We start from the raw sequence: 25,634 nt of genomic DNA on the forward strand, positions 1-25,634 counted from the left end.
CCTGCCAACCCTCTACTACTGGTAGCTCCTTTATGACTCTGCACAGACCTCAGGAAGCCTTTTCTGAGCAAGCATTTCTGGGTAAGATGCTACTTCTCTGTAGCATTTATCACAGTCTGATTCATTATATATTTACTTGTCTTCCTCCCTGGAGCTCATGACTGTCTTTTGCTCAGCATCCCCAGAGCCTGGCAATAGTAGGGACTCAATAAATGAAAGCCGAGTGACTGAATGGATTCACCTTAATTACACAGGATGAACTGGCTGTGTTCAGTCTGCCTTTGGGGCTTGGGCTCCACGTAGTTCTAATGTCTGACATATTTCACCCAATGGGTTGCTTGTCTCAAATGTGGGTGATAGAGGCTAGAAGTGCAAAAAAGAGGCTCTGTTCTTCTGTGGAATTGAGCCCACTCCCCACCCCACCCCCAGACTCTACAGTCTGTGTCAATGCCAAGTCCTCAGGTGTGGACAAGGGACCAAAGTCCCTCCACTCCTTCCTGCCCGGGCAGGAGACTTCTTCAGTTTCTGGCCTTGGCCCACTTCATCCACAGATTTCTCTGGGGAATTTCGGTGTCTGTGGGCCCCCTTCATTCCTGTGATGAGAAGTGCTGGACATGGAAATGATCTGTGGTGTTTCTGACCTTGGTCATAACTTGGCCTGAACCCCAGTCTCCCTCTGAGTTCATGGGTACATCCTGTCTTCCTCTGCCCCATGTGCTCCCCTTCCCCAGTAAAGTGCTGTCAGCCCCACTTGAGGCGTCAGTCTTATTCAGTGCTGGGGTCTCCAAGCCAAGGCCTGACAAGTTGTGAATGTTTGAAACTTGCTGAATGAATGAGAGAGTGAAAGGCCCTTCCATGGGCATGTGTGCACGTGTGTGTGTGTGTGTGAAAGAGAGAGACCGAGAGAGAAGAGGATCTGGGTGAGCCATCAGGAAATGTTTTCCTTTCATTACAATTTGTTCCTGGCTTGGTGGGTGGTTCTAGAACCTCTTATTTTGGCTCAACTTTGGCCCTGCTTCAGGCTTTTCCAGGATGTTTCTGGGATAGCTGGAGGCATCCTCTGGGTAATCTTGATAGACTTGCTTCCCATGGCCTTCCTTGAACACTTGTAGGATGGACAACTTGTCCTGGTTTCCTGAAAACTTTCCTGGTTTTAGCTATGAAAGGCCCACACCCTAATAAACCGCTCAGCCTTGGACAAACCTAGAAGGAAGATCACCTTGAGTTCATGTCTCCTGATCAATTCCCAAGGTCCACAATCTGCAGGAGCTCCGGCGAAGTGCCTCGCTGGCCACCAAGGTCTTTATCCAGAGAGACTACAGCGATGGGACCATCTGCCAGTTCCAGACCAAGTTCCCCCCAGAGCTGGACAGTCGGGTAAGGATGTCTTTCCCTAAATTTGGGACACAGAACATAATGGAACTGAGGGGCTTATTAGAATATTTATCTTTTTCTAGGATAAAAATAGTATAGGAAACAACTTGCTCAGCTGCTTCATGTGGAAGAACTAAAGCATTTTGCCTCACTGTTGCCTCCTAGAAAGTTGGAGCTGAAAAAAAAAAATTCAGAGATTTTCTAGTTCAGTGGTTCTCAAATTTCAGAGAATCACCTAGGGAGCTTGTCAAACAAACACGAATTCCTGAGTCTTATTGGATAATATCAGATGTCATCAGAGATGCTGACTCAGCTGCAGGATTAGGTTCAGGAATCTCTTTTTAGAAGCACTTCTCAACTCCAGCTGTGCATTAGAATTTCCTGGGGAGCTTAAAAGAATTCTGATGCTCAGACCACACCCAACATCAATCAAATCAGAGTGTCTGGGGCTGGGGCCCAGGTATCAGCATTGCTTTAAATTTTCCCAGATGGTTCCAATGTGCAGCTGGGCTGAGGATCTTAATTTTTAATGAGAAAGCCCCAGGCGATATGGCACCGGGTGAATATGGATCCCACTTAGAATCTCTGCTCTCCTAGTGCGGTGCTTCTCATGATTGGCTGCCCATTAGAACCACCTGGGAGCTTTTGAAAAAAATTGCAGGTGTCAGCTTCGGTAGACTAAGATAGTGGTGGTCTTTGCTGCTCTGAACCACCCTCCCCCTTCCCAGACCATTTGAATCAGAATCTCTTGGAGGCAAGACCTGGGTGTGCCTACATTTTAAAATCTCTTCGGGAGATTTTAGTGTGCACCAGAATTGAGAACCGCTAAGCCCTTGAACCAAAACTGTGGCCTGTGCACAGGCAACACCCTGACTCCTGGAAACAGCATCTCAGGCTCCACCCTGAATCTACTGATTCATAATCTGCATTTTAAGATCCCGAGGTTATTCATACATGCATTAAAGTTGGAGAAGCATTGCTCTAGTTCATCCTCTCCTTTAAGAGAGAAAGCTCAGGGACAGGAAGAGGAAGTGAGGTACCAAACTGACTGAGCGCCAGAAAGGCCTTGATGTCCGACTCTGCGTTTCCACAGGACTCTTGTTTCCTTATGCATCCATAGTGGATATAGATAGAACTGGGTGCTCAGGTTGGTCAGAGTCCTGGCAGGGAGAGCATAGAGAGCTGATCCACTGCAGAAAATGTTCACCTCTTGGATTTCATGAGAGTTTTCTGTTTTCAAGTGAGGACAAGTCGTCATTTTTGTTTCCATTTTATAGATGTGGAAACTGAGGCTAGAGTAGTTAAATCATTAGCTCAAGGTCATGCAGTTAGTTGATAGCCAAGTCTGGACTGGACCCCCAGGCTCCTGACGTCCTGTCAAGTGCTCATGGGCATCTCTCTGGTCTTGCCTGTGTGCCCCCAACCCCCCACATTGGTGAGGCCCCACCACGGCAACCACACTCCAGGGAGGCTGACCTGGGTCCTGCTCCCTGTCTCTCTCTCCCTCCAGATTGAGCGGCAGCTCTTTGAGGAGACCGTGAAGACCCTCAACAGCTTCTACGCGGAGGCCGAGAAGATTGGGGGCAGCTCTTACCTCGAGGGCTGCCTGGCCTGTGCCACGGCCTACTTCATCTTCCTCTGCATGGAGACCCACTATGAGAAGGTGGCTATTCCCCCACGGCCCCACATTCCCTCCCCCCTGGGGCTCCGGTGCCTCAGCCTCAGCCTCAGCCTCAATGGGCCCCTCTCCTCACAGGTTCTCAAGAAGATCTCCCGCTACATTCAGGAGCAGAATGAGAAGGTCTTTGCCCCCCGAGGCCTCCTACTTACAGACCCCGTGGAGCGTGGGATGAGAGTTGTATCCTTTCTGGCTGTTTCATTCGAAGGCACCCAGCTGCAGCCAGCGGAAGCCCCGGGGAGGCTGCCAGGAAGCTGGACCACCCTAGGGGACTCTGCTCAGGGATTTCTTGGGGTTCCCCATATCCCTGATCATTGACCTTCCTCTCCCACCATAAGTTAGTGCTATTTGTAAATTTTAGGCTTTGCTTTTATTGAGCTGCATTTAATCAGTGCGTGTGTGCGTGCTAAGTCACTTCAGTCATGTCCGACTCTTTGCAACTCTATGTACTGGAGCCTGCCAGGCTCCTCTGTCCAGGGGATTCTCCAGGCAAGAATACTGGAGTGGGTTGCCATGCCCTTTCACAGGGGTCTTCCCGACCCAGGGATTGAATCTGCATCTCTTACATCTTCTGCATTGGCAGGCGGGTTCTTTACCACTAGTGCCACCTGGGAAGCCTGCATTTAACCAGTGGTTAATATCAATACATGCCAGATGTCACAGTAAGTGCTTTGAAAATATGAATTCCTGTACTTCTCATAAGACCCCTGTAAAATGGGCAACTCTTCTTATTGCCTTTGTAGTGGACCCTGACTCAGAGCCGCCCAGCCAGCGACCACCAGAGCCAAGATCTGAGCCCAGGCCCACTCTTCACTGCCCTTGCATTTAACCCTCATTGAAGCCTATGTGGTAGGTCCCCTTGTACCCCTTTCACAGATGAGAAGATGGAAGTCTTGGTGGGAGACTGGCCCTCGAGTGTGTTATAGGTCTACCCACTCCTCCTGATCAAGGTATACATACATCCCGCCCACCCCCGGTCAGCAGCAGATAGTAGAATTCTTAAAAATAACATTTACTGGTAAAGAAAACACAAATCCCAGGGAATCTCATGCTTACAAAGCCCAAGGAGAGGCGCTTCCTGTCATTGAGCCTTTACTATGTGCCAGGTATTGTGTTTAGTCCTTTACATGCTTATTTCATTTAATTCTTTCAATAACTCCAAGATTCTATCATTATCCCCATTTTACAGATCAGATAACAGATGGTAACAAGTGAGGTGATTGGTCAAAAGTCACATAGCTGAGATTGGGTATGGGGACATTTGAACTCAGGACAGCCAAGTCCTCACACTTGTTCAATCACACCCACTACATTGGGTACATCGCGTGCTGGGATACAAAGATTAGACTCGCTAGAATTTTAGCGCCGGGTTGTGGCTGTGCGCAGGCGCCTTTGAGCACAGCCAGCGCAGGTGAGAGGAGGGGTTTGGGTGTGGCTCTCAGGCGTCCGCGTCCTGCCCGTCTGGGAAGCAGCAGCAGCCTGGCCTCGCGCTTCCCTGCTGACCTCCATCAGCCGGTTCCCTTCGGCTTGCACCCTTCCTTAACGCCCGCCCAGATCGAGATCTCCATCTACGAGGACCGGTGCAGCAGCGGCAGCTCGAGCAGCGGCAGCAGCAGCGGCAGCGGCAGCAGCAGTGGTGGGGGCGGTGGGGCGGGGGGCCGGTGACTGGCCGAGAGTCCCTGCAGGGAGGTGTACGGCTGGACTGAGGGCCTCGCAGACCTGAGGCGGCTGCGCTACCAGAGCACCCGCTTCTGAATCATTCTCTGGGCCCATCTCCTGCCCAGGGCGGGAAGGAGGGTGACCCGCCCAGTGTCGCCCGCGGGCCATCAGCTGGCGCCCCTTGCCCACTGGCAGGACGGTCCACTTCCTGACTTGGCTTTTATCCGACGGGGCTGGTCTGGGTCACACGGAGGCAGGTCTTCCACGGGGTGGGGGTGGGGACAACACTGATTGGACAAACCCCTTTCTTCCGCAGCTTCCCTCCCGACACCCCCTGAAAAGGATCCAAGCCTGTCAAATAGAGAATTCCCATCCTGCATGGTACTTGACTTCAAATCCCACATCCACCAGGACTCCCTTCCTCGGGGTCCCACGCCCCGAGGCTGTCTCCCAGTGTGTATGCTTTCTGACGCCACCACAGGGCCTCTGCCTGTCTGTGATCTTGCCTCCACTGATTCAAGGTCTGGGGAGACAGGAGTGGTCAGCCCCCTCCTGACCTCTTCTAGACTCCTGGCATCCCTGTCCTCCACCCAGAGCCTGGAGGTCATCTTGGACTCTCTCAGAAGTGTCCAGCTACTGCGACTTGGCAGGCCAGGTGCTGGTGGAGGTGGGGCACATGGCCTGGCCTCTGGAAGGTTGTATGGGGGTCCGGAGAGATGCTTCATGGAGAGATGTAGCCTTAGGGGGCTTGAACCTCCAAAACGGGAGCCAACTTCCTGAGATTAGAATGTGCCTGTGTGTGAGAGTGAGTGTGTGTGCGGGCAGGCACATGTGTATGTGCACATATGTGTGTGCCCTGTGTGCACCAATGCACCTGTGTGTAGGTATGTGTGAGGACAGGTGTGTGCATGAGTGCACTGTGAATGCCTGTGTGTGACTGCCCTCGTGTGTGTGTACACACGTGTGCATACAGGTGTGTGAATGCACTTGTATGTTGCCCTTGGCTACTGGGCCGATGTCTGCCCCTCTCTGCATCTTGTCTTATCTTTGTGCGCCATGGTCTGGCTGCTTCCCTGGGTGGGTCCAGCCTGTCCTCTTGTAAATAAATGTCCTAACATCCCTTGTCTCTTGCTTGGCTGCCAGCTAGGCTCTTCTTCTTGGTCTCTCCCCCACTGGCATGTTTCTCCCCACCTTCTGACTGTACTGTATACATTCTAACAAAAGCATTGGGGTTCTAGGAGAGTGGAGCCAACCTTCCAGGGCCTTCTGTGCCCCACTTCAGGTCCCCCATAACAAGGCAACAGGGCCCTGGGCACTGCATACTCAGGGGGTCTCCAAGGCTGTGTGAGACGTCCTTGGAAGGCCAAAGAGGCTGCCAATCTGCAGGGGAAAAGGCAAATTTCTTTCTTGAAAGAGGGGTGTCCAGCTGGTGAGGCCCTGACTGCCGAGGCCCAGCAGCCCCTCCCTGGTGTCTGGAGATGGACAGAAGCAGGCTGCCTGTCTTGGCCGGCAGGAGGTGCTAGAGGGGATATGAGAGACCAGTCACTGCAGGTAGCTTTCTGGAACCAAAGAGGGGCCTGACTTTCTTTGGATGCAGGAGGAGTATATAGGAAGGGTTCAGAGAGCTGGTGAGGGCGGCCCAGCCCCTGAGCCTCAGTGGGTCCTGGTCCAAGTGTTCCCTGGGTGAGCTGCAGCCCACTGATCTCCACCACAGTCCCCTTCCCTCTGAACCCGGCCTGTGCCCACTCTGGCCCTCCGCATGGCTGTGGCCGACCTGTGGGGTGAATGATGCATCTCCCGTGAGATGGCTGGGCGCTGGCCGTGCGGTGGCCTTTCATCTTATTATTTCTTTTTCCAATAAAAGGACTTGCCCAGCTTGAGGCTCTCTGCTGCTTCTCTCCCCCCTCGGCAATGGGGGCCCAGATCTACGCCCCAGGATCACGGCGAGGGGATGCTTAGTGACCCACTCACCTCCTGCTGAGGAGACAGGGCCAAGTGTATTTCTGAAGAGGCAGCACCCAGACATGGAAGAATGGACAATGTCTTCTTTGAGTTTGTAGTCTGGTGGGGAGGCAGACATTCCTCATCTCTAATCTGGAGCTTTTATTTGGCCCTCGGATCCTTAGGTGGGGGGAACAGGTTGAACTGAAACCAGGTCAAAATCAAGTCATGAATTAATTAGATAAATATCTATGTCTTGAGCTCATATCTGTTAGGGGTTGGATCATACAGGTCACTCCATTCTAAAGAAAAGTATGTGGGTGTTGGAATCTAGCAGAGGTGTGTCTTGGCTCTTATAAAACTAAATAACATGTAATGAGTACTCTGTGTGCCAGATACTTTGCTAAACCCGTAGGGCACAGGTGTGGGAGGGGATTTAAAGATCATCTGAATGAAGCAGAATGGAGGTCCAGAGAGGGTGAATGACTTGTCTCTGGTCACACAGCTGATTGACGATAGCGAATCGCACTGGTTTTCCATCCGAGGTCTGACCCAGTGCTCACTTCAAGCCCGTGGGGATGACACCCAAATGGAAGTTGTCTGAAGCTGCAGGGTGGCTGGGGTCACACATTCAGGTCTGTGGGCCAAGAGAGGATCCCACCAGATTGTGGGGACAATGGTTCTACCTCTGGGTGGGGGTTTGGGGAGCGCCCTGTGTGGCTTCCCCACTTATATTTTCTGCTCCTAAGAGGCAGCTGGACTCGCTGCCTCTGCTCAGATCTGGGGTGTGTGCAGGTTGTCACCATGGAGTCTGTTCTTTAACATGTGGGTAGGTTCATTTTGCCCTGTTTGCAACTTTATTAGTGGTAGTAATATAAACAATAGTAGCTAACATTTATTTAGCACTGACAATGGCACCCCACTCCAGTACTCTTGCCTGGAAAATCCCATGGACGGAGGAGCCTGGTAGGCTGCAGTCCACGGGGTCGCTAAGAGTCGGACACGACTGAGCGACTTCACTTTCACTTTTCACTTTCATGCATTGGAGGAGGAAATGGCAACCCACTCCAGTGTTCTTGCCTGGAGAATCCCAGGGACGGCAGGGCCTGGTGGGCTGCCGTCTATGGGGTTGCACAGAGTTGGACACAACTGAAGCGACTTAGCAGCAGCAGCAGCAGCATGTGCCAGGACCTAGGTTAAGACTCTACATAATTCATCATTCAGTCCTCACAACAACCTTATTCTGTGAGACTGAGGCTCACAGAAGTTAAGTAACTTGCCCCAGATCACACAACTAGAATGTGGCTGAGCCTGGCTTTGAATCCGGACAGTCTGACTCCATAAACTGTGGGGAAGACGATACCAGCTTCGGAGACCCCCTTGGCCATCCTAGGCTCAGAGGGAGGGCTGGTACCTCCCAGCCAAGGGTATCACGGGAGTGTGGGTGGTTGGGCTTCTCACGGACCTGCGGGCTCACACGTGAAGCTGCCTCGGGGCAGCTTGGTGGAGGGTAGTAGCGGGGAGAGGTCGATTGAGGTGTGGCTTCTCAGACTGGCTTGTCTCTGCTGCCTCAGTTATGGAGAAAGTGGCCTCTCTCCTGGGTTCGGTGGTAGCCACATCTCCTCTGCAACACTTGCCAGCCAGAGACAGGCCCCATCTGCTGCCAGAAAACACAGGAACCCCCAGGCAGCTCTGGGCTGCTGCTCCCCTCCACTGCCTCCTAAGCCCGCTTTCTGGCTTCTTTTAGCCAAAGGCAGGGGGTATGTAAAATCGCAGGGTTTACAGAAGCTCCTGGTGCCACCGAGCGGTGGCATCTTGCATTGCACCCCCAGATCAGAGCCGCCTGGGTCAGAGCATCTCAGCGGCTGGGAGACTTCTCATTACCCCCAAACCAGCAGCTGCTCCTACCTGCAAGAACTTTTCTGTGACTTCCAGAGAGGTGCAGGGCAAAGATGGAATCCAGTTGGTGGTGACTCTTTCTCCCTGTGGCCAACCCCTGGGGTGCTGCCTTTCTCCTGGGGGTCCGGCAGCCTGGGAAACCACACCTCCCAGATCTGGAAGGACTTATACTGAGGAGGTGTGTGGCAGGAGGCGCCCACACCTAGTTGTGGCTTTATTGCTCACCATGGAGGAATGCAATGCACAGACTACCCCAAGTTAGACCTGAATCAGAACTCTGGCTTCCTGACAATTCCCTGTAGGGGAGACCCCTGAAGCCTTGGTTTCCCCAGTTGTAAAATCAGAATACTAATATTTTATGGGATTTCCCAGACCAGTGCTGCTCATCCTTGATTGTAATTGAAATCACCTGGGAAGCAAGAGGACCTGCTGATGCTTGGTCCCATGCTCCGGGATTCTGATTTCATTGTTCTGGGGTACAGACTGGGCATCTGGGGTTTTAAAAGTTCCCCTGGAGTTTCTAGTGTGAAGGTTGAGAATCCCTGGATGGTACTTAGAGCCTATGAAATTTTCGCAAGCCTCTGAAAATGTCTGAGACCTGAATGAAAAAGTGCGTTGGTTCCATGAATGCAGCCAGACACAAAATGAGTATGAACTCTACGATTGTACTTACAACACATTCTGATACAGGCAAAACTGGTCTGTGGTGTTAGCAGTCAGCAGGGAGGCTGCTCTGCGGTGGGGGGCAGTGAGTGGAGGGGGGGGGCTTCTCGGGAATCCTGATGAGCTTTCCCCAGCAGTTACACAGCTGTGCTCACTTTGAGAGTTCAACGAACTGTATACTTAAGATCTGCATATTTTCTATGGTGATGGACAGGGAAGCCTGGCATGCTGCTGTCCGTGGGGATGCAAAGGGTTGGATATGACTTGGCTACTAAAAAACAAATGAAATAGTTGAATGAAATTTATAAAGGAAGTTCATTGGCTCCAAAATAGGAAAAGAAAGCACAAAATTGAAATTAATGTTTTATTACATAGCTACAAAATGTAACACTATGTCAGACAGTCAACTGCAATTTAACTCAACTCATGTGTGTGTGTATGTGTGTGTATGTGTGATTGTATGTGTGTGCGTGTATGTGTGTGTACGTATGATTTAGTGTGGGTTGTGGATGTACATGAAAATGTTTGATACGATGAGGTGTGGGGCCTTTAAAAGAGAAAGTCCTTGGTACCTAAGAAAATCTTAAAACAGCCCAGGTTTATGCCAGGAGCTCTTAAGCTTGACCCCCTGCCCCTGTGTGCAGAATGATGTACCTTTAACTGGGGAAGAGAGCCCACAGATTTTAGCAAATTCTCAAAGTGGGTATGTAACCATCCCCCAAATGCTAAGAACACCTGGTTTTGAGGAGCCAGCGAGAAATTGGCCGTGGATGTGCCTGGCATGAAATAGGTGTCCTTTCCCTTATAGCTCAGTTGGTAAAGAATCCGCCTGCAATGCAGTTCGATTCCTGGGTTGGAAAGATCCGCTGGGGAAGGGATAGGCTACCCACTCCAGTATTCTTTGGCTTCCCTTGTGGCTCAGCTGGTAAAGAGTCTGCCTGCAATGAGGGAGACCTGGGTTTGACCCCTGGGTTGGGAAGTTCCCCTGGAGAAGGGACAGGCTACCCACTCCAGTATTCTGGCCTGGAGAATTCCATGGACTGTATAGTTCATGGGGTCGCAAAGAGTCAGACACGACTGAGCGACTTTTCACTTCACTTCACTTTCCTTCCCTCCTTTCAGAGCTCAGCCTTCCAAGGTTTCCACAGGACCCTGCTCAGGCGACTTTGGGAGGATTTATTCTCCTGGCGGCGCTGAGGGCGGGCTGTGCTGTGTTCACAGCTCTTCCCTAAGAGACCTGTCATTTCAGCAGCTGCTGGACAGCAGGACTTAGTGTCCCCGAGCTGCTGGGGACTCGTGGTTACCATGGGGATGACTGAGGAGGTGGAAGTATTCAGAGGGAGTCAGAGGGCTGCAGCGGTCGGCACACTCCAGTCAATCACTTGGCCACACCCAGTCTCTCTTGTCCTTTGTAAACTGTGAGCATTGTGAGAAGGAATTTTGGTAAATGATAATCTGTTTCTCCAATGTAAGATATTGTTATTGTTGAAGTTGCACTAGGATCTCAGTACACCGTGGCCTCATGATGTAGATTTATAGCCAGGTTTCAGATTCTTGCATAGAACAAACAAAAGGCAAGGGTTCATTGATTTCCTTGTGTATGCCAGGAACTCCTGTACATTATTATTCCATTTTGCTCTCTAACGCTCTTGGTGGGTGGTTAGATTTGAATTCTCATTTTATAGACGAGGAAATTAGATGGTTAAGTAGCTTCACCAGCACCCACAGTTAGTGTCAGAGTGAAGGCTTGAACCCGAGTCTCCGACCCCAAGTCCGGCTCTCCTGACACAGTGCGTCACAGTCAGGCGAAAGGCTTCGTTCTGCCTGGATTGACTCATGAAGACAGATTCCAGACTCAGAGAGCAGCATGTGGGCAAATGCAGACACAGAAAAATTAGATTTGCAGGGGCGCGAAGGGGCTAGTTATTTTGGAGTAATTCAAGTTATTGATTTTTGTAATGGAAAAGTGATTGGAGACCGGCTACCACCTGAGAGCTGCGCCGAGCGAGGCCCCGGCAGGGGAAATGTTATACACAGCTTACAAGACCTTGGGTGTGTGGTGATGGCCTTCCTCCTGCCCCAGCTCCTCAGCCAACTCTTGGTGGGTGGGAATCTCGTCTTACTCATTTCCACCACTTTCTCCCCTGACCCCAAGAGCCTGGGGTGCAGTGCCTCACCCTTGGCAGGTGAATGAGAAATGCTGCCCATCACGGGCTGCAGGAAGAGACAAGAATATGAAGACGTGAAATCCTCGGGCTCCTGGGGCAACATGCCACTGAGAATCAGCTTAGGCCAATGTAGACAAAGGCAGGTATGGGGTCACTCGGTTAAAGGGTGACCCTAGGCCATCCCCTGCACTGGGCAGCTTTCAGTAATGTTGCCCTGGCTGTGATCTTGTGGCTCTGCTCGTGACGATCTCCACCTGGCGGGGAGGGGAGGAGAGGAGTGGGCGAGGGGAGGAAGTATACATCCCGACCCCATTCAGCCCCTACCCAGCGCTCCTGCTGTTATTTTGAGGTGGGCAAATCCTTGTGGGGCTGACTACTCTGCCTGGAAAGTCTGGCCCTGGGGCCCTAGAGGGTGAAATACCATGGGTGGATGGATAGATGGATGGATAAGTGGAAGGATACAGAGAAGTTATGGACAGAGAGATGACTGATGGGTCAAAGGTGAGGGAGAGGGCTGTCTGGCTCGAGATGGATGCTCGCAGACTGTGGGGAGGCAGGCGGAATGGATGGGTACCGATCGGCCCTGTGCTCCCCAGTGCTGATCTAAACACAGGACAAGAGCTCTTCGAAGGAAAGATGCTGTGTAACCCGGTCCCCAAATGAACTCTGCATTTGTAACTATGAGTGATGGTTGTGTCTCGTTGGGAAGGAGTCTTATATGTCTAACATCGTCCCAGTTAATGACTTATGGATTGTTGTAAAATCAGGCACTGCTAGGAGTGAAGGCAGGAGGTTAAAGGACCTGGAACAGATTTCATAATAATATCTGCATTTTATCAATCTGGGTGGTGTGTGCCTTACATGCTCCATCTTGATGAAGCTTCACAAAAGCTTTATGAGGTTGTTATATCTCTGTTTTCAGCAGATGAAGAAACTGAGTTGCAGATTCAAGCCAGAGTCCATCTGATCCCAGAGTCTCAGGGTAAATAGAGAATTTTAAGGATAGATGAGTGAAGTAAGTCAGTAAGAGAAAAACAGATACTGTATATTAATGGATACATATGGAATCTAGAAAGACGGTACTGATGAACCGCAGGGCAGCAATGGAGATGCAGACACAGAGAACAGATTATGGACCCAGGAAGGGGAGAGGAAGGAGAGAGTGGGACGAAAGGAGATAGAAGCGTTGAAACATATACACTACCATATGTAAAACAGATAGTGGGAATTTGCTGTATGACTCAGGGAACTCGAATCCGGGCTCTGTGACAACCTAGAGGGGTGGGAAGGGGTGGGAGGTGGGAAGGAGGTTCAGGAGGGAGGGGACACATATGGACCTATGACTGATTCATTTTGATGTAATGGCAGCAACCAATGCAATACTGTAAAACAATTATCCTTCAATTAAAAATAAGTAAATTTAAAAAGAAATTTAAATGTGGGCTGAGACAAGGAACTATATTCGATATCTTGTATTAACCAGTAGTTGAAAAGAATCTGAAACGTGTATAATGGAATCAATTTGCTGGGCCCCTGAAACACTACATCAGCGATGGGCTGCGTGTGGTGCTTAGTTGCCCAGTCGTGTCTGATTCTTTGCGACCCCACGATCTGCAGCCCGCCAGGCTCCTCTGTCCATGGGGATTTTCCAGGCAAGAATACTGGAGTGGATTGCCATGCTCTCCTCCAGGAGATCTTCCCAACCCAGGAATCGAACCCAGGCAAATTCTTTATTGTCCGAGCCACCAGGGAAGCCCAAATCAGCTATATTCCATAATAAATTAAAAAAAATTATGTGTTAAAAAAAGGATAGATGGAAAGAAGGAGGGAGGGACGGAGGGCTGCAGGAGTTTGGAATGAGCTCTGTAGGAAAGAATGTGGCCTTTGCAAACAGGACACCTTCCGCTTTGGGTGAGGCTTTGAGTCCTCCCAGCTTCCTTCTCCCGCCATTCTCCCTATGTCTGCCTTCAAGGCCTGTACATCGTGAGCCCGGGGGACAGACAGGCAGGGGAGGTATATGCGGGATTTGCCTTCCTGCCTTCAGCCTAAGTGTGTTCCTCTGCTTGTCCCCAGGAGCAGTTGGGAAACGTTGGCTGTGCTTTTCTCCCTCCCTGGGAGCTCGGCACTCAGGTCTGGGCTGGGGAAGGAGAGTGAGCCCCTGGATCTTTTGAGGGGATGCGCTGAATGATTCTAGGGGAGAGATCCTGCATGGCTGCTCTGGGTCTGGCCAGGAAGAAGGATAATGAGCTACCTTTATAGGAATTATTCTGGGCCCCTTCTGGAAGGCAGGCAGGCAGGCAGGGGTCATGAGATTCTGGGCAGACATGCTGGCAGGACTTCTGTCCCCACCCTCATCTCTTATGCTCCTGATGCTGTCTCCAGCTTCTCTTGTCTCAGCTGAGTAGGACTCTGCAGCTAATCCCTCAGTTCCCGCATCCCAGCTGTGTTCCACCGCCCAATCACAGTGCCTGGGTTAACTTGGTGGGCGCTTCCCCCAACTCTGATTCTGTGTCAGCATCATAGGAAGGACAAGCACTGGCACCCACATTTCTGAAAATGCTTGATACAATTTTGCTTCTGAAATAGTTCACGTTTTCTGGAGAAGGAGGCAGAGAGAGGCAGAGGAGCCCCAGGCAGGAGTCAGATTCCTGGCTAGGCTGTGGTCCTGGGGAAAGTCACTGCTCCTTTTTGGGACTCCATTTACACATCTGAACATCACAACCTTCCCAGGTGGCTCAGTGGTAGAGTCCGCCTGCAATGCAGGAGACGCAGGAAAAGATTCCTGGGTCAGGAAGATCCCCTGGGGGAGGAAATGGCAACCTGCTTCAGTATTTTTCCCTGGAGAATCCCATGAACAGGGGAGCCTGGTGGTCTACAGTCCACGGGGTCGCAGAGTTGGACACTGCTTAGTTCACCATAGTTTATGACCATTCTCTTGGGAATGGCACCGTGTGAGAACTAAGTTGAACTTCTCAGCACAGCCCAGACCCCGGGAAGGTTTGCTCTGCTTGCTCCCTCACGGCCATTTTCAGTCCTTGAGATCTCTTCCCTGCTAAGCTGTCAGCTCCCTTGGGAAGATGTCCTTCAAATCTCCCATACTGCAGGCTCCCAGTGACCTGGGCCAAGGCAGGCTATGCCAGGAGCCACGTGAAATTTGGTATTGAATAGATCCAGGATGTATCCTGAGCTTTGCTACTTAGTAATATTGATAACACTTCTAATTTACTGGGGGCTTACTATTAATAGGTGCCAAGCCCTATGTCAAATATTTTATATCCTCTTGTTTAATGTAATAACTTTGTGTGGTATGTATTATTCCCATTTTACAGATGAGAAAACTTAGGCTCAAAAACAGTTTACCGACTTCAAATGCCTTTTTCTCAGTGAAGCCCAACTAACCCACCCTATTTAGAATGGCAGTCTGCCTATCTCAGCACTCCCAACTTGCGTTAATGCTGCTTCCTTGTTCCCCTAACCTCTAACATATTATATACCTTATTATATTATTTAGTGCCTGCCGTATGTCACCAGGGCATTCAGGAATCTTGCCCGGTGATGTTCACTGATGTACATCCCAAGCCACTAGAACCACCACCCGGCACATAGTAGGTGTCTGATCAGTATATGCTGAGTGACAACTGGTTAAATAATTTTCCCAGGTGTCAGTTACTTAACTAGCCATATGACCTTGGATATCTTGTTTCTGATCCTCAGTTCCTTTGGTCGTAAAATAGAATAAAAGCATCTATCCCATAGGATGGGTGTGGGGATGAACGGAGACACGGATGTACAGTTCTCAGCACAGAGCAGGCATTCTGTAAATGTTAGCTCTCTTCCCCGAGGAGGGTTATTTCTTCTTGCTTCTCATTGTTCTCTGATGGCCTACCCTTTGACCACTCTGCTGTTCAACAGTGGTTTCTTCAGAGGACAAGTGCTGAAGGAGGGGTTGACATTACCTATGGAGTTAACTGGCCCCTGTTCTCTCACCTTCATCCCTCCTCCTTCTAGGATGTGCTCGTTGCTAAGGAGACGCAACATCAGCTCCTGACAGGATGTGGCTGGGGTCTGGTCCACACTGAAGGAGTGAGACTGTGGCTGACCCTGGGGAGGGAGGGAAAGGGAGGAACGTGGCTTGCCTCAAGGGCTGAGAGTCTGGGTGAGGTGTCATTTGGGAATCTGCTGGAAAAAACCAGCTGGCTCCCTGAGAAAGATACGCACTTGTCCTCCTGTCTCATGTGACTCTGGAATGATGACCAAGGGCCCTGTTTGCCGGTGGGAGTGGAACCCCTGCTTAAGCTGCGGTCCAGTGCTGGTCAAGGTGCGATGCCCAGACCCTGGGAGGGGGCCATAGCAGCCAGAGTGACTCATAATCAAACTCCTGGCCCTCAGAATGGCACCTCCCCAGAGCAGGGCTGGTGGCTGAGCAGATGCTTGAAGAGGTCACATGGCTGATTGTGTGCTCGGTGAGGGGACTCCACACAGGGAATGGCATTTCTTCTTGCAGGTTGAACGAGACTGTAAGGACATTGTCTCAGATCCTGGGCCACCCCTACGGAATCCTTTCCATACCTTCTTTCCAAACCCTCCCTTGACCCTGGGCAGCAGGAGAGATCGTGCTTTTTAGTAACCAGTCGACCAGCTCGAATGGAGAAGGAAGAGTGCGAGCTGAGGCCATACCACCCCGATGTAGTCCTGCCTCTGCCCGCCCCAATCGAGTGGCCCTGGACACAGCACTCAGCATCTCTGTAAGACTGGGACGACTACAGCACCTTCCTCTGGGGACTGTTTGCAGATTCAACAAGCTGATTCTTGTAAAGAGTTCAGGTCTGACCCAGAAATACCAAGCACTCACTAAATGAGGATAGAATCGTCATTTTGGGTGGTACATTCCTGGAAAGATCAGCTTCCCTGATGGCTCAGCAGGTAAAGAATCTGCCTGCAATGCAGGAGACACAGGAGACGGGGGTTCAATCCCTAGATGGGGAAGATCTCCTGGAGAAGGAAATGGCAACCCACTCCAGTATTCTTGCCTGGGAAATCCCATGGACAGAGGAGCCTGACGGGTTACAGTCCAGCGGGTTGCAAAGAGTTGGACATGACTGAGCGACTAAGAGAGATTCTTCCTGGGAAGAGGAACATCCTTGGGCAGAGTAAAAATGGTATTATTATCATTATTTGGTTTTTCTTGAAAAATGGGAAGTTCTGGCTGAGCTGGCCCCTCTTCCTGCTCTGCTGGATGAGCCCCTTCAGTGCTTCAGCTCTCTATTTGCATAATCCTTTTTAGCCCCTGCCATTATTTGTCAGCTCCTGAAGGCATCTGCTATTTTTGTTATAAACTCAGGCCCAGGGGAAGCCAACAAAAATGTCAGGAGCCTGCGTGGGGCTATCATCCAAAAAAAAAAGAGAGACTGAACTGTTCATACTCAGAAGGCAAAGGGCTTCCCTGGTGGCTCAGATGGTAAAGAATCTGCCTGCAATGCAGGAGATGTGGGTTTGATCCCTGGGTTGGGAAGATCCCCTGTGGAAGGAATGGCTACCCACTCCAGGATTCTTGCCTGGAGAATCCCATGGACAAAGGAGCCTGGTGGGCCACAGTCCATACGTGACTAACTTTCAGAAGGATTTGGGTGCCCAAGGGCCTCAGAGCAAGAGGAATTAGAAGGAAGAGGGACTCTGAGCCTGGCCGGTTCAGCACAGATCAGAAAAGTCCTACATTGAGGCCCTGGGCTTGGAAGGCACCCTGCTGGCCCACTGCGGGGGTGTTGTTATTTGGAGGAAGGTGAGGCTGAGTTGGTTCAGTACCTGCCTGTCCTCTGTATCTTTTCGCCTCCTGTTTCTTCTAACCCAAGCATCTTGGGGGCAGGGAACTTGACACCCTCAGAGGAGGGACCTTGTCACAGTATTCATGGGAGGGACCTAGTGCTCGTCACACAGGAGGTTTTCAGTAAATGATTCTGTTAGTCACTCAGTTGTGCCCAACTCTTTGTGACCCCATGGACTGCAGCCCACCAGGCTCCTCGGTGCGTGGGATTTTCCAGGCAAGGATACTGGAGTGGTTTGCCGTTTTCTTCTCCTTCAATAAATGATTGTTCAATAAATACAGGAGTGAATGCAGAGAGTTAGCTTTCTGGTACAGTGATCCAAGAATTTAGTTAGACTTTTTAGAAAGCCCCTCTGAGTCTGAGTCCCATTGCCATCCTGTGTACCGGGCTCCTCCATCTGGCTGGTGGGAGGCAATATGGGGACAGCAACCACGTCACCTTTTGTCCCCACTGCACTCGCAGAGCCTAGCGCAGTACCCGGCACATAATAGGTGCTCAACCAATATGTGTTGAAAGACTGAATGAACAGAAGAACGAATCTAAATCAGGGTATGAATCTAATACCCTAGACTCAGGATATTATAGTTGTGCTCTTAATAGCTGGAGGGATTTTGAGCTCCTCTTTGTAACTCATCTGGCCCCATCCACCTAGTAGGGTAAAAACCACACAAATACACCCGGTTATATGAAACTCAATGTGCAGGAATTCACGGTTATTACTTATAAGTCACCCTCTGAAGTCTGCTGTCACCTCAGCTCTCCTGATGTCCTTGTCAGGCTGTCACACTAGCTGTCTTAGCCCTTATTTCTTGTGCTGTGTGTGCAGGAAGTCAATGAACACCATTATCTTGTTATTTACCATTGCATTTGAAACTGTAGTCTCTGTGGGTTTTGGGTTTTACTTATCTCCCTATCATAGATCCCCTTGTTCGTCTCTAAAAAGGCAGCATCTTCCAGAATGACGAGGGAATCATCTGAATGGTGACAGCGCTGTCTGTTACCCCCTCAACAAGACAGGGTGGTGGCAGAGGGCTCCAGCCCTGGCTTGGGGACCAGCTGGCTCACGACCTTGGGCTGATCTTTTCATCTCCCTGAGTCTCATGTCTAGGGCCTGTTCAGATCTTTAATTCTGTGTCGACACACAGGAGAGTGCTTCCCAGAAGTGGAACGATTTTTAAGTGGGTGTATGCTTTTCTGTGAGATTGTAGCTGTTTTTATTTTAAAACTTTTCATTTTAGCTCCCGTTCCAAGTGTAAAAACAACACTAGCAATGAGGAATTAATATTTTGTGATTTATGGGGCATATAATTATTATATCAGAATATGGTAGTTTTTTGTTAGATATATTTTTTTAAAGGGTTGGTGGCTTTCGTAAGAGTGATTTTATTATATCTTGAGGTGTGCCTTTTTTCCCAATCACATAAAGAATAGATCTGTGATTTATAAGGCTCCTGCACTACTGAAGCTAGTCATGAAAGTATTCTAAGGTGTTACATCATTACTAAAAGTGAGGCTTTCAGGAACTTCCAGGTTTCCAAGCATATTGCAGGAGAGACCAAACCATAAAGTTCTTTCTAGAAATTAGGGTAATCTGACACTAGGCATGCCTATGTCCAGCCACATTTTCAGGGGTCTTAGAAAGGAAAAGGCTCTTAGGGATACACCAGCCCAACTCTGCTGCTGTTTAGATGCGGGATACTGAGGCCCAGACTTCTGGAGAAGTGACTGCCCCAGAACATTCCCTCCGTGTCTGTCCCTTGCTCATTACACACGCCTCACCTGGCCAAACCCCAGTGTCCCCCAAGTGAACACTGGTGCACAAACCCAACCATTGCTCATGCCTGGGGCAGACACTTTCTCGGTATCATGAGTTGCTTTCCAAGGGCCACGTGATGGAAGGGCTGCTGCTAATTCAGCATTCCAACCAGCTCTGCTTGCCTCAGACACTTTTTTTTTTCACCAGCTAGACACTAATATCCAGCAGAGAGTTTATTGGTATAATTTGTTCAGAAAGAGACTGGAAGACTTAGCAAGTTCAAACTTTAACATTTTTTATCAAGAGTCCCAAATGGCCACCCTTTCCCCCACCCCCCATCATCACCACCAACCCCAATATGGCTTTCTCTACCACAGGCACTCAGGGCCCGCAGAGCAGAAACAGCACAGGCCAAACCAGAAGGCATGGGGCACACTGTCAAATCAACTGAGCAAGCAACCGCCTGGAAGCCATCTTTGTTAAGGGCAAAATAAGCCGCTCATGACACTGGAGGATACAGAAAAGACAGGACTATCTTGATTCTTCTGAAGGAGTGAGGGAGGCTGGATGGGGTAAAAAACATATTCTCAGAAGACATGCAAAGAAAGACTTCACAAGCAACTAAAGGTGACACAAATATCAGTATCTCCCAAACTTCCCTTTTCAAAGATGGCCACCCCCGCTGTCCATTCAGAAGGAGCACGCAGCAGAATCTACTGGGCATGGAGAAAGACAGGCAGCGGGAGAGATTTAGTTTTCCACAAAGATCGTTAGTTTTTTTTTTTTTCCTTTATTGATGGAATTTAAAGTGCATATAACTGAAGGAAAAGTCCAAGGCCTAGAGAAAGAGATGAGGCCCAAGAGAGAGGCTCAGAGATTCTAAAGGCGGCAGAAGGATACCCACCTAAAAAGGCCACTTGAGCTGCAAAAAGGATGGAGTGGGAGACAGAAAATGGGGAAAAGAGAAGGGGAATGGGGGTGGGGTTGGGGTGGGGGAAAGCATTTGGGAGGAAGAAGACAAACACCAGTTCAGAAATTCAGACAAAGGTGAGCAGGAGCTAGTCTATATCCCCAGGTAAGAAAACGTGGGCTGACCCTAAGGTTGGAACATTAGTTTCAGGAAAGGGAGCAACAGGAAGAGCAATGGCTTCTGGCCAGGACACAGCACCCCAGGGGTCCTTCACTTGACGGCAGTAGTGGTGGGGCTTCTCCAAGCCTGCCATGGTCTTCCTTGGAGACCCCACAAAGGTCTAGGGAGATGTCCTCCAGCCAGGAGAAGGCAGGGGCTGAGAACCTCAATCTGGGGCCTCCCAGACTTTCATGCATTGGAGAAGGAAATGGCAGCCCACTGCAGTGTTCTTGCCTGGAGAATCCCAGGGATGGGGGAGCCTGGTGGGCTGCCGTCTATGGGGTCGCACAGAGTCGGACACGACTGAAGTGACTTAGCATAGCATAGCATAGAGCTCCCCAGTGGATGGCAAGTTCCCTTTGCTACTGGACGGTGGCCAGGGCCCCACTCACCCACACAGGCTGTGCCGTCCTCATTGGGTTCATAGCCCCGACTGCATCTCTTGTTGGTCCGGCACCTGTAGCTTCCGTACGTGTTGACACACTCGGGCTTGTCTCGAGGGCACACGAATGGGAACTGGATGCATTCATTGGTGTCTGAAAGGCAAGGGGAGCCGCTCACTGGGGGACTTGCTCTGGCTCTGCTTCCCCACTCCCGCCATGACCTTGGGCATGGCCCTTCTTCCTGGGCCTCAGCTTGCTCAGTCTTCTTGGCTGGCTCCTCCTATACTTGATCTTTACACCTTGAGGGCACTCATGCTTTCCTGGGTCTTCTTTTCTATCTCCCACAGTTTCTCTAGGTGGTCCCTTCACATATGGATGATTCCAGGCCTCCTATCTCAAGCCATGACCTCTCCCTGAGGCTCCAGACTCATGAATTCTACCATGCATCTCAAACTTACTGGGTTGAAATGGAACTCTAGATCCCCCGGCCTTCAAGCCTCTTTTGTCCCCTGTTCCCATCCTCCCCAGCTCAATCAAGGCCACCATCAGCCTCTTGGCTGCTTAAGCAGACATTGGAGAGACTCCTGATGCTTCCAGTTTCCTTAATTTGTAGGTGATTTAACAACAGATCCTGTCAATTCTGCCCCATTGTACCTCTCCGTTCTGACCACCTTCCTCTCACTCCTCTGCCACCAGCCTGTCCCCAGCCACCAGCAGCTCTTACTTGGATTTCTGCTGCTGCATTCTCCCCTTCCCCTGTCCTGCCACCACACCTCCATCCACTCCCCAGGCCTCCTGGCTTCCCTGCTTCCTCCAATCCTATCTGCAATTCAGCAGCCAGGTGATTGCTGAAAATATGAACCATACCATGACATGCTCTTGCTTAACTGCAAAGAGCCCTGAGAACAAAGTCCAGACTCCCTTCTGGGGACTCAAGATCCTCCCTGTTGTGGCATCCGGCTTGTTCATCCTCTCCGAGCACTCTGGCCTCGTTCTTGTCCATTTGACACAATAAGCCTTTCTCCTGCTGCATGGTCTTTGCTCCCACTCTCCCCTCGGCTGGGCAAGCTCCTCTCTCTGCTCTTTCTATGGCTGGACCCTTCCTGTCCTTTAGGTCTCAGCTCAAAGGTCCTATTCCTGCCCACATCTTCTAGAAGAGTCTTCAGAGAGCACCTTGCTTAAAGGGTTCTTAACTCATCTCATCCAGCTCTTGGGCCACGTGGTTTGTGGTCAGTCTGCCCGACTAGAATGAACACCCTTCCAGGGAAGGTGCCTGACCTGCACCCCCAGCTCCCCACGTAGGGTGCTGTGCAGGAGGCACCCAAATGTCTACTGGGTGATGAAATGAAGAGGCGGCTGCACTGTGGAGGTCATGGAATCTTCCCAGCACATGGGGGAGATGCTGGAATTTCTGGGTCTGGGCATCATCTGTTAGAGTGGCCATGGTGGGGACATGAGGAGCGGAGGGAACTAATTTCTTCCTCAAGCCACCCTTCCAGCCATCCTCTCCACTTCTGACCTGTGGTCCTTTGCCCAGGCAGCGCCCTCCATTGGAACACTTTCTCCCTACTGTCTGGTGGACTCCTCATCACCCCTCAGGTCTCAGCTCAGACCTAAACTATCTCTGGGGCACTTTCTTGGACCCTCACTAGACTGGCTTAGCACCCCCCCCCACCTTTGTGCTCCCATAGCACCCACCCCCCCACAAGCCCTGCCCAGGTTGTGTGGTCAATCTGTTTCTCTGTGCACCCCTCCCACTGGGTCTAAGCTCCAAGAGGGCAGGGATTATCTCATTCACTCTGGCATCTCAATAGCAAACCATTCACCTGGGGCTGATGAGTGGCTGCAGAGGGGACTTGGGAAGAATGCCGCCTGAGCATGTAAGGGCAGGTGGAGTCCTTGGCCAGACCCCCTGCTGGTCCTTAGGATGGAAGACATGGGGTTGAAAGTCTCGGTGCTGAGCCTCTTGGCTACCTTGCCCGTTCCAGGCCTTTGAGAGGTCTTAGGAGGTCCCTGGATCCTCACAGAGCCTGGCTGTGCTGCAGTTACCTGCCCCCCCCCTACTGCAAAAGGCTGCAATCTCTCTTCTGAGCTGTGACAACATGCCACATCCTAGTTTGCTCCAATGCCCCCTGGCTAGCCATGCCCACTCTTGCCTGCCAGCCCCTTTGCTGGCTGCTGTGCTGGATGCAGGGTGCATGCCCACCCACCATGGCTTCCAGGAGCGAGGCCTCCCTGTGCGCTGTGTCTAGGCAGTGTGTCTCCTCCCGGTGATTGTTCTCTCTGTATTCACGGCAGGGAAGTGCTGCCAATTCCCAGAGCTGTAGTGATTCAGCCTGCAGGTTGCTACCATCATTCCCACCTTGCCGAGTTACCTGGCGGTTGTCTTGGCATCAGGAGCCCCAGGGACAAACAACACATTCCCCTTCTCACCGCTCCCACCGCCCCTTGTCTGCAACCTGAGTCTTCCAAGGCCCAGGCTGACCCTCCCCAGCGGCCTCTGCCTTGTCCTCTGGCACCTGCAGGCAACTTACCTGCACAATGGCCATTTTCCTGCTGGGAGAATCCTTGGCCGCACTGCAAGATGGGCAGAAGCAGAGACACTAGTGAGTTGAGAAGATCCCATCTTAGGTCCCCTCCCAGTCAAAGCCACAGAGCAACTGTCACCCTGACCCCACAATAAAGGACTGCTCGCAGCTCTGAATCAGGGAGAGCCCCTCCTGCCAGGATTCCTTTGCACTGATCAAAGGAGACTCAGGGGGAAGGCCAAGAACAGAGCCTGTACAAACTCCTGCTCATTTCCCTCATGTGGGATCCACAGGCCTGCCCCGTGACCCCCAACAGAGTCTGTCCCTCCTATGGCATCACCTGAGACAACTTGGGTCTCAGGAAGGCAAAGTGTAAAGAGGACTGGATAAGCTGACTCCCCACACCCCTTTCTCTGGGAACCTTCCCCACTCCTGGGGCTGGGGTGCCTGCGAGCCAGCCCATCACCCCACCTTGGGCAGGGCTGCACAAGAGGTGGACATCCCATCCAGAGGAGTGACTCAAAGGCTTTGCAGCTGGAATTTGATCTAAGTGGGGCGGAGACAGAGATTGGGGGGCCTGGTCACTCCAGGCTGTGGGGGCTTTGCTAGGGCTCTGTGGAGGTCTCAGCAGCCTGGTGGCTGGGGACGGTGGTTGGGACTCAGAACACTTTACACAAGACAGAAAATGTCGACTGTTGGAACTGACGAATGATGGGGTGCTGGTGAAGATTACTGGGGGAGGATAATGCTCTCCCCACAGAGCCAATGCACTAAAAACAGAGGTCCATGAGCTCCTGGGGCCACCAAACTGCCATGGCTCTAGCTCATCCCGAGTGTCCCTTGAGTTTTGTGAGCTTCCCTGGAACCTCCCTGTAAATCCCCTTGTCTGTATGAGTTTAAGTGGCTCCTATTATTTGCAATGGCATGATCCTCTCTGGACAGGGGCCCAGAGCTCTTCCTAGGAGTCTGCAGAGGTAATGGGAGGCTGTCAGAGCCTTGGAAAGAATCAGAGATGAAGCAGGAGACCTGAGGCCAGTCCTTAACTCTGCTTACAAATGGCTGTGCAGTTTTGGTGGGTTCTCTTTCTTGGTCTCAGTTTACCTTCTCTGTAAAATGGGTGAAAAAAATGCTTACCCTTCCAACATGCTAGGATTTCTTTGAGGAGCAGAAGAGCTGTGGGTGTGATAGTGGTGTGGAAACTACAATTGGAGGGGTCACTACGAAGCCTGCCCTTTGCTAAGAAGATTTCCATCATTCTAGAAACATAGTCTACAATTCCTGGGAATCCAGCTTCAGCCCCCAGGGTTGTGGGAGGGGCCTGCTTGTTTGGCTCTAAGGTCCAGATGCCTCTGCTCACCTCCAGGCTGGCTGGGTCCTGAGGTCTGTCATCATCCCGGGGATAGGGAATCTCCAGCACTGAGTTCATCTCCGAGCTAGCCACGTTCCTGCTGGCCATCTTGCCATCTGGCCATGTCACCTCCACGCTGCTGGCTTCATCCTTCCCTGTGGGAAGAAAGGTGAAATGATCAGCTGCAGAGGAGAGTGGGGGCTGGGGAGGGATTCTCTTCAAGGGTGTCATCATTCATTCGTTCATCTGATAAAAAACATGATCTGAATACTGTTCTAAGTGCTGGGGAAATAATGAACAAGGCCGACAAGATCCTGCTCCTTTAGGACAACGCCGTCCAAGAGAACTTGCGTGGTAACGGTGATGTTCTCTATCTATCTGTCAGCTGCGGTAGCGGCTAGCCATAGGTGTATGCTGAGCTCCGGTGGGGCACTGGCGTGATAAGGGACTGGATTTTAAATTCTATTTAAAATAGAATTATTTAACCACTCACCTAGTGGCTACCATACCAGACAGCACAGTTCTAGAACTTACATCCTAGTGGCTAGGCCAATGGGCAGGAGGCTGTTTTGGGGAAGAGGGTTAAACCTGGTGGTAAACAGATTGACTTTGGAGTCCTGGGTTCAAATCTTGGCTGTACCATTTACCTAGCATGTTGGGAAAGAAAGAGTGGGGGTGGAACATCTGGGAGACCTGGGGACAATGATCAGCTTTACAGCTGATTTGCTTTTTAATACTGGGTGTATTCCATTGATTTGTATCTATACTGATAGTTAAAGTCTGCAAGGGGCCGTCACTGGGAAAGTCCCTGTTTTCAGGGAGCTTCTACTCTAGTGGGGATAGATAGGCACACAGATGAACCGATAAACAATGCCAGATATTGACAAGCTCTGTGACAAAAATCGGGTGATGAGATAAAGAGGAAGTAAGAGTTACTGGGGGCCTTGTCTAGTCAAGGTGATGAGGGACAGGTTCTTGGGGATAAGGTATTTGAGTTGAGCTCCATATAAAAGCTGAGGTGACAAAGGGCACAGGAGAAAGACCAATCTGAGAAGCAACAGTGAGAACTGGACATGGAACAGCTGACTGGTTAAAAATTGGGAAAGGAATATGGCAATGCTGTATATTGTCACCCTGCTTATCTAACTTATATGCAGAGTACCTCATATGAAATGCTGGGCTGGATGAATCACAAGCTGGAGTCAAGATTGCCGGGAGAAATATCAATAACCTCAAATATGCAGATGATGTCACTCTAATGGCAGAAAGTGAAGAGGAACTAAAGA

General features: G+C 50.8%; 2 protein-coding genes across 7 annotated transcripts in view; one reads left to right on the plus strand and one right to left on the minus strand.

The window, feature by feature from the left end:
- The window catches only part of GOLGA7B (golgin A7 family member B), a 38,395-nt gene extending 31,810 nt beyond the window's left edge, over positions 1-6,585 (plus strand). For 3 of the 5 annotated variants that reach the window (XM_061403034.1, XM_061403033.1, XM_061403035.1), the window contains exons 3-7: positions 1,252-1,377; positions 2,885-3,037; positions 3,131-3,232; positions 4,607-4,658; positions 5,028-6,585. In XM_061403034.1, coding sequence (XP_061259018.1) covers positions 1,252-1,377; positions 2,885-3,037; positions 3,131-3,232; positions 4,607-4,658; positions 5,028-5,491 — 897 coding nt within the window. In that variant the 3' untranslated portion in view covers positions 5,492-6,585. Of the gene's footprint in view, positions 1-1,251; positions 1,378-2,884; positions 3,038-3,130; positions 3,233-3,820; positions 3,902-4,606 lie in introns of all 5 variants that reach the window. The other 2 variants (XR_009733765.1, XM_061403036.1) reach the window with 2 other exon arrangements.
- A 12,653-nt stretch (positions 6,586-19,238) lies between these two features.
- CRTAC1 (cartilage acidic protein 1) overlaps positions 19,239-25,634 on the minus strand; it is a 151,230-nt gene continuing 144,834 nt past the window's right edge. The window contains exons 12-15 of one of the 2 annotated variants that reach the window (XM_061403039.1): positions 24,358-24,503; positions 23,007-23,049; positions 20,482-20,625; positions 19,239-19,523 (exon numbers count right to left, since the gene is read on the minus strand). In XM_061403039.1, the coding sequence (XP_061259023.1) occupies positions 19,492-19,523; positions 20,482-20,625; positions 23,007-23,049; positions 24,358-24,503 (365 nt within the window). In that variant the 3' untranslated portion in view covers positions 19,239-19,491. Of the gene's footprint in view, positions 19,524-19,729; positions 19,883-20,481; positions 20,626-23,006; positions 23,050-24,357; positions 24,504-25,634 lie in introns of those variants that run through there. The other variant, XM_061403038.1, reaches the window with a different exon arrangement.

The sequence above is a fragment of the Bos javanicus genome, chromosome 26, assembly GCF_032452875.1.
Source record: "Bos javanicus breed banteng chromosome 26, ARS-OSU_banteng_1.0, whole genome shotgun sequence".
Lineage (NCBI taxonomy): Eukaryota > Metazoa > Chordata > Mammalia > Artiodactyla > Bovidae > Bos > Bos javanicus.